At 47.5% G+C, this 19,433-nt stretch overlaps 1 protein-coding gene and 1 long non-coding RNA gene across 2 annotated transcripts; one reads left to right on the forward strand and one right to left on the reverse strand.

The window, feature by feature from the left end:
* Positions 1–3,088: 3,088 nt before the first annotated feature.
* Positions 3,089–19,148, reverse strand: rps14 (ribosomal protein S14). Its single transcript, XM_073067096.1, has 5 exons — positions 19,059–19,148; positions 14,117–14,266; positions 12,089–12,250; positions 7,677–7,753; positions 3,089–3,204 (listed from the first exon to the last, which is right to left on the reverse strand). Exons 2-5 carry the CDS (start codon positions 14,263–14,265, stop codon positions 3,137–3,139), a joined length of 456 nt encoding a protein of 151 aa, XP_072923197.1. The 5' UTR covers position 14,266; positions 19,059–19,148; the 3' UTR covers positions 3,089–3,136.
* LOC140739127 (uncharacterized) lies at positions 4,966–5,414 on the forward strand. The gene is made up of 3 exons (XR_012101566.1): positions 4,966–4,996; positions 5,068–5,219; positions 5,291–5,414. It is a non-coding gene; the product is annotated as an uncharacterized lncRNA (long non-coding RNA).
* Positions 19,149–19,433: the final 285 nt, after the last annotated feature.

The following is a 19,433-nucleotide window of genomic DNA, read 5'->3' on the forward strand; positions in this document are numbered from 1 at the left end:
TGTGTCCTCTGGTCAAAGACTCCTCCACTATAGGAAAGATCCTCTCCACATCCACTCTATCTGTGTCCTCTGGTCCTAGACTCCCCCACTATAGGAAACATCCTCTCCGCATCCACTCTATCTAGGCCTTTCAATATTCCAGTTTTCAATTAGATCCCCCCTCATATGTCAGAGTCCAGACCTTAATCACTGAGAATTTTTGGCAGGACTTGAGGCTGTTCATTCACAATGCCTATACAATCTGACAGAGCTTGAGTAGTTTTGTAAAGAATGGGGATAGTGTCCAGATGTGCAGAGCTATCCACACAGACTCAAAGCTGTTATTGCGCCAAAGGTACATCTACTATATATGGACTTGAGAGGGCTGAATAATTATGTAATGAATTATTTTGTTCGATATTTGTAATTAACAGATCACTTCGTAGAGATGTTTTCACTTTGACAAAAAGTCTTTTTTCTGTTGATCAGTGTCAAAAAATCCAAATTAAATCCAGTGATTCAATGTTGTAAAACAATAAAACTTGCTGGGATGAGTGAACACTTTTCATAGACACTGTGCATTAGACATTTAAGAGACCATTAGAATGGCACATCCATGATGGAAAATGGAGAACTGTCAGGAGAGAAAGGATAGATTGAGCATGGAGTAGGTTAAAGAAGTTGGCATAACATTGTGGGCCAAAGGGCCTGTGTTGTGCTATACTACAGTGAAGAGCTTGAATTGCATACTGTTCATGCAGATTAATTCATAGACTTGACAGAGTACAAGATGGTACGAGGCACAGAGTGGAGAGTCAGACTTTTCCCCAGAGTGGTCACTGGTGGTCAAACGCCCTGCACCATCCTCCACTTGAAAAAATAATCTAAGTACGTAAATGTCATTCATTTTCTAGTGGGCACACTCAAATCTATAGAATAACCATAACAGAATCAATGAAAGACCACCCCGCCGGGTGTTCAACCTGAGTGCGGAAGAGAACGAACTGTGCAAGTACAAAAAGAAATAAACAATAAACAAACAAAAGTAGAGAGAACCTGAGATGAAGGTTCTTTGAAAGCAAGGCCATTGGTTGTAGGAACATGGGGCAAGTGAAGTTGAATGAAGTTATCAGCTTTGGTTCAAAAGCCAAACTCAAGACAGGTAATAAATTTTACTGGACACTCCAACACAAGAAAGGTTGAATGCCCAAAATACATCATCTCAACTTCCCCCTATTACCCATCATTCACTGTAAACCCACTCTTCATGCTGCTACTGATGCATGTCACACCCATCGCCACAGCAGATACCTGTATAAAGCAAGTTGATCCTTGGCCTGCTTATAGACCAGGAAGGGGAAGTTTTGAGGGAACACTGACCAGCCCGAGGGGTCCGCAGTGGAAAAGATGAGCAGCTTCAAGTTCCTGGGTATCAAGATCTCTGAGGATCTACTCTGGGCCTAATATTTGGATGCAATTACAAAGGCATGACAATGGTTATATTCCATCAGATCGATTGCATCACCATCTGGTATGGAGGAGCCCCTCACAGGATCAGGAACAAACTGGGAAGTTGTAAACTCATGGGCACCAGCCTCAATGGCATCTTCAAAAGACGACTTTACTCAGGATCTGCCCTCTTCTCATTACTAACTAGTTTAGAAGTAGCTTCAGTTTAAGGATAAAGGGGAAGCCTTTTAGGACTGAGATGAGGAAAAACTTCTTCACACAGAGAGTGGTGAATCTGTGGAATTCTCTGCCACAGTTAACAGTTGAGGCCGGTTCATTGGCTATATTTAAGAGGGAGTTAGATATGGCCCTTGTGGCTAAAGGGATCAGGGGGTATGGAGAGAAAGCAGGTACAGGGTTCTGAGTTGGATGATCAGCCATGATCATACTGAATGGCGGTGCAGGCTCGAAGGGCCGAATGGCCTACTCCTGCACCTATTTTCTATGTTTCCCCTCCAAGATTCACAAACAGTACATGAACACTACTTATTTTGCTCTTTGCACCATATATGCATAAATTTTATTAAAGGTACAGAATAGGTCCACCTGATTTGACCCTCACCACAGGGTAATTTATTAACCTACCCAATATGACTCTGGAATATGGGAAAAAACCCACATATTCCACACCACAGGGAGGGAGTAGACTTCTTAAAAAGGACACCGGGATTGAACTCCAATTCTCATGCACTGCACTGCCACCCCAGAACAATTTTTGCGATGTCAGTGATAATAAATCCAATTGTATCAATCCTATTGTTAGTTTATACTAAATGCCCTTCTCCTGTCTATCAGCCATATCCCCATCTGTCCAAAATACTTGACCACCACCAAACTGCCCATCGCTAGTGGGAACCAATTCCTGCAACCTACTCCATCTTCATATTTCTTATCGTAACTTAAATTGTCCACATTCATGGGCTAGCTCTAGCTCCCGTTCCTCAGCAGACAAGTGCTCTTAGCTACTGACATTTGTGTACACCAGGCAGGATACAGAGTGGCCAGTTTACTAGGTTACTGTCACCTTGAACATTTGCCTCTGACCTCTCTCATTAACAAAGTGTTTTCACCCAGAACTGCCATTCACTGGATGTTTTTTTGCACCATTCTCTGTAAACTCTTAAGAAAATCTCAGATCAGTTTCTCAGATACTCAAACCACACCCCCACCATCAATCATTTCACAGTCAAAGCAAAACACACAAAATGTTGGAGGAACTCAGCAGGTCAGACAGCATGTATGGAAAAGAGTAGACAAGTTATGTTTCAGGCCGAGACCCTTCATCAGGTATGACCCGATAAAGGTTCTTGGCCTGAAACGTCATCTGTCTGACCTGCCAAGTTCCTCTAGAATTTTGTGTGCACGCTTTGGATTTCCAGCATTTGCAGATTTTCTCGTTTGTGACTCCACAGTCAAAGTCACTAAGATCACATTTCTTTGCCATTCTGATTTTTGGTCTCAACACCCAATGAACCTCTTGACCAGGTCTGCATGCTTTTGGCGGATTAGATATTTGCAGTACTGAACAGGTGTACAAGTGTGCCCAATAAAGGACTAGAAATTGTACTTCAGAGGAGACAGGAATTAAAATATACCAGACTTATTAACAGAAATGTTTATTAATTATACTGTGAGGGACGTAGAATTTCTACAAGCGGCGACCACGGCGACCTCCCTTCCTGCGAGTGCTGTCCGAGGGGATTGGAGTAACATCCTCTGCCAAAGAAGAGTAATGTGGTTAGTGCCAATATACAATCAGAAGATTACTGTCACACACAGCATGCCACAAGGGAAAAGGAAAGAATGAGAATAAAACGTCAGAGTAAGTAAGCGCAGGTAGACAGCAGGTTGGAACATCATAATGAGGTAGATTGTGAGGACAAGAGTCCAACTAAGGGACTGCTCAATAGTCTGATAACAATGAGGTGCCATTGAGTCTGGGGGCACAAGCTTTCAGGCTTTTGTATCTTCTGCCCGGTGGAGGGGGGCGGGGGAGGGAGAGAGTCCAGGGTGGGTGGGGTCTTTGATTATGCTGGCTGCTTTACACCAAGAAGCACTGACAGGGTCGATGAAGGGGAACACTAGGACAGAATACTGGGATCCACCACTTCTGATGGCAATTTCTTACTGTCACATGTACCAAAGTGCATTGAAGAACCTTTGCTCTGCACGCCATCCATACAGATCGTTTCATCACAACCTCATTAAAGTTCTACAGGGTCAAACAGTAACAGAATGCAGAATGAAGTGCTACAGTTAGAGAAAGCGCAGTGCAGCAAGGGGGTGGGGGGAGAATGGCAGGAGAGAGTTGAATCACCACCTAATAACCCACTGAGGTTGGGTGAGGCTGGAACTAGAGGTTAAGGGTAAAAGGTGAAAGGTTTAAAAGGATTTGGAGAAAGAACTTCTTAAATCTGAATTCCACAGATTCACCACCCTCTGGCTAAAGAAATTCCTCCTCATCTCTGTTCTAAATGAAGTCCCGTTTCTGAGGCTGGGCTCTCTGGTCCTACTGTAGGAAACATGCTCTCCACATCCACTCTATCTAGGCTTTTCAATATTCGATAGGTTTTGCCCAGTCATCAAACGCTCATCAGCCTTCTCAGGACAAATTACTAACCCATTCGCCTTCGGACAGCGGGAGGAAATCGGAGCACCCGGAGAAAACACAAACGGTCACAGCAAGAACGTACAAACTTCTAACAGACAGCGACAGGAATTGGCACTGTAACTGCTCCACTACCATGCCACCTACTCGGATCAGAACACACCTGTAGGCATTAGGGGAGAGGCAGCAGTCAATGCCCCTCCCTCATTGGCCTTACAGTGATGATGGTGTTGTGGGGGTGGCACTTGGAAAAGCAATTCCTACAGCTGTGATTTGGCAAAAAGTGGGAGGCCAACTCAAGATTGTTTATCGTCATTTACGAGTGTAAAGGAAAATGAAGTGATTGTTACTCTGGATCCAAGGTAGCATTAAAAAGCAGAATAAGCATAAAAACAAATATACTGAAAGAGAATGCAGCTGTATTTATGTATTTAGAGATAAAGCCCCTCTACCTGCACTGTCCAGCAAACACCGATGTAACACTAACGTTTTTACAATGATCTACTAACCCGCACATTTGTGGACTGTGGGAGGAAACTGGAGCAAGTGGAGAAAACCCACACATTCCACAGGGAAAATGTACTAACTCCTTACAGAGGACACCAACTCCGCAAGCTGTAATAGTGTCACGTTAACCGCCACACTGCCACGTCACTCTGTTTAAACATACGACTGGATTACAGTCCGATTGTATGTACATCAAGTGATGACGGTGAAGGAGTGTTTGTACATAAGGTGAGTGACAGGAAGTGATAAAAGTGACAAACTGACGCTTGGCAAGAGTAGCAGCAGGGCAAATGAAAACACAGGACAATGAGTGTGTGGGTGTGGAGTGACAGTGAATGGGGGTGAAGGGGTGGTGACGGTCTGTGGAGAGAAGTGTGTCAGTGTAGGTGTGAGGTGTGGAGTGACAGTGAATGAGGGGATGAAGGGAGTGGTGAGGGATGGTGGTCAGGAGTGTGTCAGTGTAGGTGTGGAGTGACAGTGAATGAGGGGATGAAGGGAGTGGTGAGGGACGGTGGAGAGGAGTGTGTCCATGTAGGTGTGAGAGTTAGTGTAATGTGAATGGTGGGGAATGAAGGTTGGGTGGTGAGGGACAGTGGAGAGGAGTGTGTCAGTGTAGGTGTGGAGTGACAGTGAATGAGGGGATGAAGGGAATGGTGAGGGACGGTGGTCAGGAGTGTGTCAGTGTAGGTGTGGAGTGACAGTGAATGAGGGGATGAAGGGAGTGCTGAGGGACGGTGGAGAGGAGTGTGTCAGTGTAGGTGTGGAGTGACAGTGAATGAGGGGATGAAGGGAGTGCTGAGGGACGGTGGAGAGGAGTGTGTCAGTGTAGGTGTGGAGTGACAGTGAATGAGGGGATGAAGGGAGTGGTGAGGGACGGTGGTTAGGAGTGTGTCAGTGTAGGTGTGAGGTGTGGAGTGACAGTGAATGAGGGGATGAAGGGAGTGCTGAGGGACGGTGGTCAGGAGTGTGTCAGTGTAGGTGTGGAGTGACAGTGAATGAGGGGATGAAGGGAGTGCTGAGGGACGGTGGAGAGGAGTGTGTCAGTGTAGGTGTGGAGTGACAGTGAATGAGGGGATGAAGGGAGTGCTGAGGGACGGTGGAGAGGAGTGTGTCAGTGTAGGTGTGGAGTGACAGTGAATGAGGGGATGAAGGGAGTGCTGAGGGACAGTGGAGAGGAGTGTGTCAGTGTAGGTGTGGAGTGACAGTGAATGAGGGGATGAAGGGAGTGCTGAGGGACGGTGGAGAGGAGTGTGTCAGTGTAGGTGTGGAGTGACAGTGAATGAGGGGATGAAGGGAGTGCTGAGGGACGGTGGTCAGGAGTGTGTCAGTGTAGGTGTGGAGTGACAGTGAATGAGGGGATGAAGGGAGTGCTGAGGGACGGTGGTCAGGAGTGTGTCAGTGTAGGTGTGGAGTGACAGTGAATGAGGGGATGAAGGGAGTGCTGAGGGACGGTGGAGAGGAGTGTGTCAGTGTAGGTGTGGAGTGACAGTGAATGAGGGGATGAAGGGAGTGGTGAGGGACGGTGGTTAGGAGTGTGTCAGTGTAGGTGTGAGGTGTGGAGTGACAGTGAATGAGGGGATGAAGGGAGTGCTGAGGGACGGTGGTCAGGAGTGTGTCAGTGTAGGTGTGGAGTGACAGTGAATGAGGGGATGAAGGGAGTGCTGAGGGACGGTGGAGAGGAGTGTGTCAGTGTAGGTGTGAGGTGTGGAGTGACAGTGAATGAGGGGATGAAGGGAGTGCTGAGGGACGGTGGAGAGGAGTGTGTCAGTGTAGGTGTGAGGTGTGGAGTGACAGTGAATGAGGGGATGAAGCGAGTGCTGAGGGACGGTGGAGAGGAGTGTGTCCATGTAGGTGTGAGAGTTAGTGTAATGTGAATGGTGGGGAATGAAGGTTGGGTGGTGAGGGACAGTGGAGAGGAGTGTGTCAGTGTAGGTGTGGAGTGAGTGAATGAGGGGATGAAGGGAGTGCTGAGGGACGGTGGAGAGGAGTGGCTGAAGTGTAGGTGTGGAGTGACAGTGAATGAGGGGATGAAGGGAGTGCTGAGGGACGGTGGTCAGGAGTGTGTCAGTGTAGGTGTGGAGTGACAGTGAATGAGGGGATGAAGGGAGTGCTGAGGGACGGTGGAGAGGAGTGTGTCAGTGTAGGTGTGGAGTGACAGTGAATGAGGGGATGAAGGGAGTGCTGAGGGACGGTGGAGAGGAGTGTGTCAGTGTAGGTGTGGAGTGACAGTGAATGAGGGGATGAAGGGAGTGGTGAGGGACGGTGGTCAGGAGTGTGTCAGTGTAGGTGTGGAGTGACAGTGAATGAGGGGATGAAGGGAGTGCTGAGGGACGGTGGAGAGGAGTGTGTCAGTGTAGGTGTGGAGTGACAGTGAATGAGGGGATGAAGGGAGTGGTGAGGGACGGTGGTTAGGAGTGTGTCAGTGTAGGTGTGAGGTGTGGAGTGACAGTGAATGAGGGGATGAAGGGAGTGCTGAGGGACGGTGGAGAGGAGTGTGTCAGTGTAGGTGTGGAGTGACAGTGAATGAGGGGATGAAGGGAGTGCTGAGGGACGGTGGTCAGGAGTGTGTCAGTGTAGGTGTGGAGTGACAGTGAATGAGGGGATGAAGGGAGTGCTGAGGGACGGTGGAGAGGAGTGTGTCAGTGTAGGTGTGGAGTGACAGTGAATGAGGGGATGAAGGGAGTGCTGAGGGACGGTGGAGAGGAGTGTGTCAGTGTAGGTATGGAGTGACAGTGAATGAGGGGATGAAGGGAGTGCTGAGGGACGGTGGAGAGGAGTGTGTCAGTGTAGGTGTGGAGTGACAGTGAATGAGGGGATGAAGGGAGTGCTGAGGGACGGTGGAGAGGAGTGGCTGAAGTGGATGCAGAGCTGTTGATGAGCTTTACTGCTTGGGGAAAGTCACTGTTTTTGAGTCTGGTGATCCTGGCATGGATGCTCTGTAGCCTCCTCCCTGACAGGAGCAGCACAAACAGTCGGGGGAGATAGACGACACCCTCAGCATATCAGCATAGAGCATCTGGGCGCAATTCCCCAGCACTGAATCCAGTGTCATCCATTGAAAATACCCACTTACCAATACGCCCGATTTTCATCCCAGATCGAGCTAGGGCTCTCAGGGCTGACTGTGCACCCGGTCCAGGGGTTTTGGTCCTAGGAGGAATGAGAAAATACTTTTGTCAGGCATTTGTCGATAACCTCACTACTTTTGCTCTTTTTGTGCTACGATATCTCTTATATGGAGATTTATTTATTATATTGGGTATTTTTGGGGAATTTCACACTTTATGTTTTATACACAATGTTTAAGAATAGCTTCTGCCCTCAGCCATCAGATTTCTGAATGGTCCATACACCTATGAACACTACCTATTTTGGCTGTTTCTTGCATTATTTATCTATTTCCTTATTTCTTATTATAATTCTTATTTTATGTATTGCTCTGTACTCCTTCCACAAGACAAATTTTGCAACATATGAAGTGCTGGAGGAACTCAGCAGGTCAGGCTGAGAAAGATGGAGAGGAATGGACAGTTGATGTTTTCTCCCCAGGATGAAAGGTATTGGCCTGAAATGCCTACTGTTTATTTCCCTTCATAGATGCTGCCTGACACGCTGAGTTCCTCCAGCATTTTGTGTGCGTGTTGCGCTGGAGTTCCAGCACCTGCAGAATTTCACAACATTGTCAGTGACAATAAACCTGATTGAGCTGGACATACCAAGGAGTTTGCACATCTCTACTGGTGTTATCCAAGTGTTGATCATAACTTGGGGATGAAGCATTGTATCCTTACACAGTGCCCAATCTCACGGACAGCATCAGAAAGCCAGGTCTGCAAACTCCCTTCTGACCCATTTACTCACGCTGTAAGCCAGCACAGCTCCTGGCTTTCAAGTGTGGCCTGGTAACTAACCATCGCAACAGTTTCTGCTAATAGGAGAAAAGGCAACAGCACCTTAAAACAAGTCCCTCCAGGCAGATGGGGCGCATCAGCCCTGGTTGGCAGTCAATGTTCCCTCTAATTTTTTTCTACAGCTGTGCAGGCCAACCATTGCTCTGAGCAGGAAATCCTTATACCGCATGAAAACTGCGGCACATTATATAAAAGAAAATTCCAGCTCTGCTGCAACAAAGGCTCCGTGTGCAGGGGCATTTCAGTTACTGCATATTCACGCAGTTTTGAGTTAACAGTGCTGCCACTTGTAAACCGAAACTTACTGATGGAACGTATTTTTGCCCTTCTCAGAGGTTCTTTCCAAAGGTTCTTCTGGGACTGAGCTATGGTGGGTGGAGATCTAATATTTACAGCTGACCTGTTGACATTGATGCTTGAGACAGTACACTGACTTTGCATGAGTTGTCCCTGCCTGTGGTTTGGAAGAATTGTTGGCTGAATTTTCCTCCTCTGAACACAGCCCAGGAATCTGTTTTCCTAAACAAATTTATTTTCCTGGAATTTTTAACCAAACCACATCATTTCCCCCACAGCCAGCTGTTTTCTTAAAATAACGAGACATACAGGCTCTTCTCCATGCAGACATGAAAACAAGCGGTGTGTTGGGCCGCTGGTTTGCACGTCTGTGAACACAGGTTTAGTGTGGAAGGTGGGTGTGCGAGGTATGGCTTGAGCAGCCTGTCACCGTGAACTTGTACCTCGCACACTACGCTGAGCAGACACGTACTCGACAGTCATCTCCTAGGGTTGCTGGCAACAGGACCCCAGTCAATCCAGACTTACGCAGACCATAAGAGAATACAGAACAGTACAGGCCCTTCAGCCCATGATGCTGTGCCGACATTTAAACCCACTCCAAAATCAATCTAACCCTTCCCTTCCACACAGCCCTCCACTTTTCTATCATCCATGTGCTTATCTAAACATCTCTTAAATGTCCCTAATGCATTAGCCTCTTCCAACACCCCTGGCAGCGCATTCTTCACACTCTCCACTCTGTAAAAAACCCTATCTGGCAGCCACCTCACTTTGTATTAGTTACTTCCGCCCTGGGAAAAGTGTCTTTGGCTGTCCACTCAATTGATATTTCTCATCATCTTGTACACCTCTCATCCTCCTTCATTCCAAAGAGAAAAGCCTAGCTCACTGAAATCTCCACTGCACCCTCTCTAAAGGGTCCACATCCTTCCTATAATGAGATGACCAAAACTGAACACAATATTCCAAGTGTTTTCTAATGAAGACCAACACATTATACACCTTCTCTTGTGGGTTAAAGTTGATCTGCACCTTTGGAATGGGATGCTTCAGGCCTACCGGGACACGGACATCGCAGTTGGTTGTAGCCAGTCACCTGGCGGCAAACAGGCCCTTCGGCCCAACTGTTCCATGCTGACCTAGATCCCCATCTATACTAGTTCCATTTCCTGCATTTGGTCCATATCCCTCTAAACCAGGGGACCCCAACCTTTTTTATACCATGGACCCCTATCCTTTACCAAAGGGCTCTTGGACTCAGGTTGGCAACCCCTGCTCTAAACCTATCCTGACCATCAGGGAGGCTACGTAGCATCCACAGCAGGCCCGCCAGACTCAAAAACAGTCACTTTCCTCAAGCAGCAAGGCTGATCAACACCCCCACCACTACCCTTCACACCCCCCAAACATCACTGCTTTACATCTGAGACTAACACACACCATCCCCCAGACCCCTTGAACAATATGTACGTGACCTACCATCCCTGCCAATGGCAGTTCTGGTTGACAAGGATAGTGTGAAACGACTTTCTTTTAAAGCAGGGGGAACGACAATCTCAGCACCATACAGCTGAGTTGTACCTAGTCCTGCATTTAACAGAGATCACTTCACATCTACTGTGAGGACTCCGTTACAGCAGCAACGTTAAAGGTAACTTCAGACCACAATCAGCTTGCATTCCATGCACTGTGTAAAAGCAATTAACGGTGAAGCATTATTGAGGATGTTATATACTCTGGCCAGGTGGCGGGACGGAGTTATGTCCCCACCAAAGGTGTAAGGCGTTCCTTCCCTCCGCTAGCCTACAGGACATCCTTGAGCAAAGTGTAGCGCCTGCTCAGCCCCCCCATCGCTGATCATGAAGCCATTGGAGCAGGCAGTGGATGGTCATATGAGCCTCACAAGTCCTGGTTATGTGACCACTGACGTCAGTCAGACAACCTCAAGAGTATTGATAACGGCCGGGGTCACCTGTCTCGTATAGACAATGGCCAGAAGAAGGCAATGGCAAACCACTCCTGTAGAAAAATTTTTCCAAGTACAATCATTGTCTCGAGACCATGATCACCCACGTCATATGACACGGCACATGATGATGATATATTCTGGGGAAGCAGAAATGCAGAAAGATCTTAGCCAGTCAAACATTTGTGGAAAATCAGACTTTGTACAGTTGAACTTAAAGGTCAATGGCAGAATTCCTTGCAGTGTGAAGGAAGAGAGGGATCTTGGGGTCCAAATCCAGACGACTCAAAGTTGCGACGCAAGCTGATAGGGTGGTTAGGGTGGTGTACGAGGTGTTGGCCTTCAGGGGATTGAGGTCAAGAGCTGTAAAATAATGTTGCAGCTCTATAAAACCCTGGTCAGACCAGAGTGTTGTGTTCTGCTCGATTCACATCTTTAAAGGAAGGATGTGGAAGCTTTAGAGAGGAGACAGAGATTTACCGGGACGCTGCCTGGATTAGAGCACATCTTGAGGAAAGGCTGAATGAGCTTGGGCTTTTCTCTTTAGAGCAAAGGAGGATGAGAGGTGCCAAGGTAGCAATGACTAATACAAGAGGGTATAATTTTAAAGGTGATTAGAGGCAAGTATCAGGAAGAGGTATACTACTGGGGCTAATGGTAGAGGCAGGTACATTCGGAATATTTAGAGACTTAAGCACAAGAAGGAACAGAGTATTACTGGGGAAGTTATACCCTCTGGAGCAGTTCTGCCCTCTCCCCACACGGGGATTCGCTAGCTGAGCACGTTCTCTCAGCATCTGTTCTCATACTGGATTCCAACATCTGCCATTGTATTTGTTTTGATACTTCCAATATTATCCCCTGCTTACCCTGCCCCCCACTGGTCACATGCCACCTTCCTTTACCCCACTTCTTATTCTGGCTTCTTTCTGCCCATTTCTTTCCAACTCCATCATGGGCACTGGCCTCCCCAGCTGCAAAGACATCTTCAAAAGGCGATGCCTCACAGAGGTGGCATCTATCATTAAGGACAACCTTACGCAGGACATGTTCTCTTCTCATTGGTATCGTCAGGGAGGAGGTACAGGAGCCTGGACGACAACACATTTCACAACATATGCTGGTGATATTAAACCAGGGTTTCAGCCTAAAATGTCAACTGCTTATTCCCCTCCAGATGGTGACTGACCTGCTGAGTTCCTCCAGCAATTTATGCGAGTTGCTTTAAAGGTTTTTGTAAAATAGATTACAACTACCACTCACCGAGCAAGCTGGGGTAATTTTGGAACTGCACCCCGGGTTACTGACCTGTTGCCACCAGTGGCTCGCAGCTTGATGTGTAGAGCAGTGATGCCCAGCTCCTTGCACCTCTGAGACACATCCTGAGCAGCCAGCATGGCAGCGTACGGGGAGGACTCGTCCCTGTCCGCCTTCACCTTCATCCCACCCGTCACGCGGCAGATGGTCTCCCTGCAACAAGAAGGCAGCTGGGTCACAACGGAGGCTCAATCAGCCCAAACACATGCACAAAAAAAATCTTATTTGCTTTAGTTCAAGCTTATTGTCATCTGACTGTACATATATACAACCCAACATTCCTCCAGACCACAGCTGCACCCACAAATCATACATCACCATCACACACAATACATAAAACAAAATATTACAAATTAATACAATATAACTCAAACTGCATGTCATGCACAGCACAGGGAAACAGTAATCAGCTCGCTGTCAGAGTGATGAGATCTCAGTGGTGGCAGGATATTCATTAGTGTCACAGCCTGGGGGAAGAAGCTGTTACCCAGTCTGGCAGTCCTAGTCCTGATGCTCCTGTACCTCCTTCCTGAGAACAGTGGGATCCTCCCCCATCCAACAACCCCAGGCTGTAGGAGAAGCCCACATCCTGGATTCTGAAGAGATGTGAAAAAGTGGATGCAGAGAGATGTTCCCCTTTAGTGGTGTGGTACAGGAGAATAGAAATTAGCTAATACTTTACAGCGCCTGCGATGGGATTTCAATTCCCTCGCTATCTGTAAGGGGTTTGTACATTCTTCCCATGACTGCACAAGTTTCTTCTGGGAGGTTCTGGTTTCCTCCCACAGACCAAAGTTGTACAGGTCAGGGTTAGTAAGTTGTGGGCATGCTCACTTGGCGCAGGAAGCATGGCGACACTTGTCAGATGTCGATGCAAGTGATGCATTTCACAGTGACAAATAAAGCTAAGCTTTATCTTTGCTTTCTGGATCACATCAGTGTGAAGAGACCAGGACATGTTTCTAGTGATTTGGATGTGCAGGAACCACAAAAGTGAATGCTGACTTTTCTTTTATTCCTGCGAAGGAAAACTACCCCTCTGCATCCAGCCCATTTAAACCAGCGTCTGGTACAAAGGGGCCACTGCACAGGATCCGAGACAGATGTAGAAAGTTGAAAATTCAGCCAACTCCATGATGGACACTAGGCTCCCCAAGATCCAGGACACCTTCAAAAGGCGACATCCATCATTAAGGACCTCCATCATGCAGGAAATGCCCTCTTCTCATTGTTACCGTCAGGGAGGAGGTACAGGAGCCTGAAGACCAATACTCAAAATGTTTCAGGAACAACTTCTTCCCCTCCGCCATCAGACTGAGCCCATGAACTCTTATCTTCCCCCCCACACCCTTGTTTTGCTCTCTTTAAATTTAAATCTTGTCAATCTTATTGTAATTCAGTTTTTTTTTATTATGTATTGCAAAGTACTGCTGCCTCAAAACAACAATTTTGACAAAATATGCCAGTGACATTAAACCTGATTCTGTCAAGCTCTGTGCTGAACAATCTAGAGCAGAAGCTTGGAAGCCTTGCCACAGAGACAGAGATGGCTATGTAACCTGGCTTCAGCAGACCTCTGAAAGGAAGCGAGGGACAGCCTGCTCTGTGCCCAACCATCTATAGCGCCAGCACACAGGCCCGCAGAGGAACAGCTAACAGGAATGTACGAGATCCAGCGTCCCTGTCAGCTGGGGTTACTGGACTGACAAGGATAGAAAGAAAACGAGTTCCTCTCTGCAGGGGGAAACGACACCCACAGCACTGAGCAGCTGGGATAAAGCTGATCCTGCAGTCTGAACACGCCACGTAATCCTCACCAGCATCCACCGTCACATCTACTGGCAATGTTGGTTGTGCGCTGGGTTCTGGGTAACTGAGCACAGCAGAGCACTCACCAATTCCCCTCCTATCCCATGATGCCCAGCCCAGTGTGTACCTCCAGCTGTCGACACCCTATGTTGCTGTCTGGTGTTTTTACCCCACTATGGCTGCCAAGCCTGTGTGTCATCGGTTACTCACTTGCCGGACAGGTCTGTAACATGAACAAAGGTGTCGTTGAAGGAAGCAAAGATGTGGCAAACTCCGAATACATTCTCCCCCTCAGCCACCTGTGGTCCCAAACTGATCACCTGTTCTTCCTTCTTCTCCTTTCCTTTTCGGGGAGCCATTCTGAAAGAGAGTAGCACAGTAGCAATGTAACAGGGGCTGTGGAAAAGGCCACCTATACAGAACGTGTATCCTTCACACCCGAGGATAGCACATCAACACTTTGCTCAAGTATCATAGAAGCAGCACACGATAATGTCTCATTAATAGTAACTCGAGAGCAGAATGAATGTTAGCAACTGAATCAGGAGAAGCTCCCATAGACCCACAGAAACAGGCCATTCAGCTCAACCTAACCAAGCCAACCAACATGCTGACCTATGCTAGTCCCATTGGCCCATATTGCTCTAAACCAGGGGGTTCTCAACCTTTATGCCATAGACCCCAACCATTAAGCGAGGTCACGAACCCCTGCTCTAACCCTTTCCTATCCGTGCAGCTTTTCCATTGCATCTGTGTCAACCCCTTTCTCTGGCAACTCACTCCACGTACCTCTGAGTTAAGTTGTACCTCAGATCCTTTTAGATATTTCCCCACTCTGTTTTCATTCAGATTGAATTCCCTTTGTCTGGGAAAAAGACTGAGTGCCCATCATACACCTGTATCAGGTCACCCGTTAGGAAGCTATCTTCTTCCATGCAACAAGGAACAAAGTCCACCTCTCCCAAATAACTCAGGCAACAGTCATAACAATCTTCTTTGCTCTCTTTACAGCTTATTGATTGAAAAACAGCAGCCATGGGGCAATTTACATCAGAGCCCTCCATGTTGTGCCGACCCATATATTCTTTAGAAAAACATATACGTACAGCAGCATCTATGGAGAGGAATAACGAGTCAACATTTCAGGCCGAGAACCCTTATTAGGACTGGGAAGGGTCTCAGCCCGAAATGTTGACTCTTTATTCCCTTGCCTGATCTGCCGCATTGTTTATAGTGGGAAATGTAGCTCTCTGAGCCTCATCTCAAAGCAATCCAGGCAGATTAATCTTTCTCTACATTTCACACCAAATCTCAACTTGGCCTCCAGACTAGACTAAGAACTCCACCAGATGACCCAGGTCTCACAGCTCAATGCTAAGTCCTCTTAGTCTCAAGACTGAATTCTGGATGTAGACACCTCTGCTAAGGGAAACCTCTCTGCACGCAGCCTCTGAGCCCTGTGCCTTACAGTCTACAGAAGATTGCAAACCTGGTCTCAGAGACAGGGAGTGCTGTGTAATGAGGATTCAGCAGACCCCTGAACAGAAGTAGAAGGGCAGGTCGCTCTGTGGCCGACCGTCTGAAATGTCAGCATCCGGGTGTCAATATGGTTAGGCCATGGATGAACAGGTAACAGGAATGTACGTAATCCAGCGTCCCTGCAGGCCGCAGTTACTGGACTGACACGGATACAAAGAAAAGGAGTTCCTCTCTGCAAGATGGCAGACACGCAGAGCACTGAACAGCTTGGGCAGAACCTATCCTGCATTTAAGCCAGAGCACCTTCAACGGTCTGGTGAGAAACTGATCATCCCACTGTGTGAACTTAATTTTAATTGGCCTCCCGGCCCAACAAGCCAATCACACCTATGTGACCATTAACCAACCAACCCGTGTCTTTAGAATGAGGAAAGCACCTGGAGGAGACCTACATGGTCACACGGAAAACACACGAACTCCTGACAGACAGCAGTAGAAATTGAACTGTGCTTTAACAGAAAATTGAAAGCTCCCTTCTGAACTCCCAGATTTATTTAATAGATATCGGAAGATATGAGGTTGAATACTTTCAGGTGAAAGGGGGAAGTTTAAAGGGAATGTGTGCAGACTGCAGATGCTGGAAGAACTCGGTGCATCAGACAGCATCTATGGAACAGTCGGTCAGTCCTGATGAAAGGTCTTGGCCCAAAACATCAACTGTGCATTCCTCCCCATAAGATGTGAGTTCCTCCAGCATGCTTTGTGGATTTCCAGCGTCTGCATCAGGACTCCAAATTGAAACACCGCATTCTTCGTTTTACACCGGGGCTCCCGACCCTTTCTTATGCTATGGACTCCTACCATTAACCAAAGGACCTGTAGAGCCCAGGCTGGGAACCCCTGGTTTACAGAGAAGCTGTGGGTGCATGGAATGGGCTACCAAGCGTGCTGGTGGAAGCAGATGTGACAGAGAAATTTAACAGGGCTTTGGTTAGGCAAATGACTCATATCCCGCTATCCAGTGTTATTCACGGCAGAATTAATGCTCTGTAGACACATTATAGACCATCAGGCCCGTTGGTGTGCTGTGCGATGTTTCAGTTTTAAGGTTTGGTGAGACTAGGGCTAAGAGTAAAAGGGGTCATGAGGGGGAACTTCACTCAGAGGGTGATGCAGGTATGGAATAGGGTTCCGCGGATGCAAGTTTGATTGCAACGTAAACGTAAGAGGATGGGAGGGGTATGGACAAGGTGTAGATTGAGGGGCAACACACACAAAATGCTGCTGTAACGCAGCAGGCCAGGCAGCATCTATAAGGAGAAGCACTGTCGACGTTTTGGCCGAGTCCCTTCGTCAGCATTTTGTGTGTGTTGCTTGAATTTCCAGCATCTGCAAATTTCCTCGTGTAGGTTGATGGGACTAAGTGAATAACAGTTCAGTACAGACAAGATGGATTGAAGAGCCTTGTTTCTGTGCTGTAGTTCTCTACTATTCTAAACGGTCAGGTACTGAGCCAGCATTGTAAAGACCAACTTGTCTCACACAACCTGGTGATCACTGATTACTACAAATACAGGAAATATGTACACTCACAATCCTTGCACATTACTAAAACAAACTAGGCTCCACCACAAATATCCTCCATAACTGATTCCTGGACCCTATTCTCTTGGTGAAAGCATGTTGCTTACAACCTCTCTATTCCTTCAACCGATTACCTTAAAGTTCCGCTCCGACTATAAACACGTCACAATAAGCTGAGGACCCATCAACATCTCTCAATTTTAGAGTCGCAGTCTCTCCATGATGGTCATAATGACCACTTCTCATTGCTAACGTCAGGGAGGACAGCAGCCTGAAGACACACACTCAATGATTTATAAACACCTTTTTCCCCTCCGCCATCAGATTTCAGAATGGACAATGAAGCCATGTACACTACCTCACTACTTTTCCTTTTTTGTAATTTAGAGTGTGTTTTTATTACTAACTCCACCTGGCTGTGAAAGGATGTTCGCGCATGGAGCTAGAACCACATCCCAAAAAAACCAGAGTTACAGAAACACCAACAGAAGCTCTACAGACCTCTCCCAATGGGAGAGGAAGGAACTTTGAAGATGAACTACACGTGGGAAAGACTTGAAAGACTGGCCCAGAAGAGGACTCTGGCTCAAGAAGATTGCCTCAAAAACAACAAATTTCACAAGATATTCCAGTGATACTAAATCTGATTCTGTTACAGAAGGAACCTCTCCTGCACGTGCTTTCTTCAAAACTAATTTCTTCTCCCAAACAACATCCTCGTATCTCAACAAACTTCCTATTGGTATAACATCCATATGGATGCCAGGTACAGGAATTACAAATCATTGCACAAGTTATCATCCCAGAACAACTCTAACAAACTTTGCCCACACCAATACATCCAATTTACCCCCTTTAACCTCCTTGTCTACCTGTCCAGTAAGGTCCTGCAAGAACTGAACCTCCAAACTTCTCATCTTCCTGTAGGTTCTTTTGCTGCATTGCTCCAAACATGGTAACAACTAACACGCTTATCTACACATTACAACTGCAATTCCCAAAGCCACTTGGAACATCCTAGAGGTATAGAAATTATCCCTCTTCATCATGGTCTCAAATAGTTGATCACTGATTCCAAAGCCACACCTCAGAATTCTCTGTATCAGCCAGCCAAGTTCTTCAGGACCAGGGACTGCAGTTCAAAGAGGGATTCTCTCTGCTCCTAATGTCAATCTCATGTTTAAAATGACCCCTGGCAAGGTTATTCAAATGGACAAGTACAGACACGGCTCACTAAAAACTACAGACCAATTCTGTCTTCTGCCCCTTTCCTTTCCAGTCCTTTAGGGTGGGTCTCAGCCCAAAACTGACAATGTATTCTCCTCCATGGATACTGCCCGACCTGTCAAGTTCCTCCAACATTTCCAGTGTGTTACTCTGGATTCCTAGCTTTGCAGAAACTCCTGTGCTTTTGACATGTGGTCACAGAAATAGGAGGAATCCAGTCTACCCCTACACCCCAACCCCCATCCCACCTTCCCTTCATCCACTCAGTGACATTAAATTCCACTGCCCGTCTCTCAGCCCCTGGTCAACCTCCTCAACCCCAACACTCAACAGCATCCCACGATCCCTCTCCCTCTTCATCAAGTCCCCTCTTCCTGACTCACTCCCCAGACTTTGACCTGGTCTCAGTACAACCCTCAGTCCCTCCGATCCCCTATTCCCTTCCTCCGTCCCCCTCCCTTCACTGAATTCCACTCACGCTTCCTCCCCCCCCCCCCCCCCCCCCCCCCCGTCTCTCTGTCTCTTCCCTCCCTCGCCACGAACACGGTACTGGTCCCGACACAATACTCTCAGTCCTTCCTATCCCTATAGATCCTCCATCCCTTCCTTGACGTCCAAGCCCCCGTACCCAGTTCTAAACTTCCCTCCATCACTACCCCACCCCCAGCTTCCCCTCCGCCGCGACACCCGAGGCCTGCGGCCCAGCCCGCGGGAGCCTTCCGCTCAAAATTTCGCATCCAGCCGCGGGGAGAACCAGCAGGATGAGAAAGGGGGATGAGCGCGGATGCCGCAGGCGGCAGATGGGTTCGCGATCACCGCTACCGCCGTCGATGGAGGCAGATTCGGAACGGCCGATTCCTACCTGCGCCTTGTCTCACGGAGCAGCGGCCAGAGAGGGAGGTCAGGGGTCACGGTGCCGCACAGCCTCACGGGAGCAACTCCCACTGCACCCTCCACTCGCTCAATATTCTTCAGTTTCAGCCCAACAGCTTTCTTTAGGCAAGGTTACATTTGTTTTACCCTCGACTTAAATAAAAAGTAAATTAAATGTAAATCTTAAATCACCGAATTTTAAACTGCCCCACACAAAAATGGCAGCCGTTGCGGGGCAGGTCGGGATAATGAGGACCTCACAGCAACAAAATACAGTGTTGTCTGCTTATTCCTTAGAGTCAGGATATCAGGTTTAATATCACAGTCATTTGTCGTGAAACTTATTGTTTTGCGGCAGTAGTAC

The sequence above is a fragment of the Hemitrygon akajei genome, chromosome 15 (genome assembly GCF_048418815.1).
Source record: "Hemitrygon akajei chromosome 15, sHemAka1.3, whole genome shotgun sequence".
Lineage (NCBI taxonomy): Eukaryota > Metazoa > Chordata > Chondrichthyes > Myliobatiformes > Dasyatidae > Hemitrygon > Hemitrygon akajei.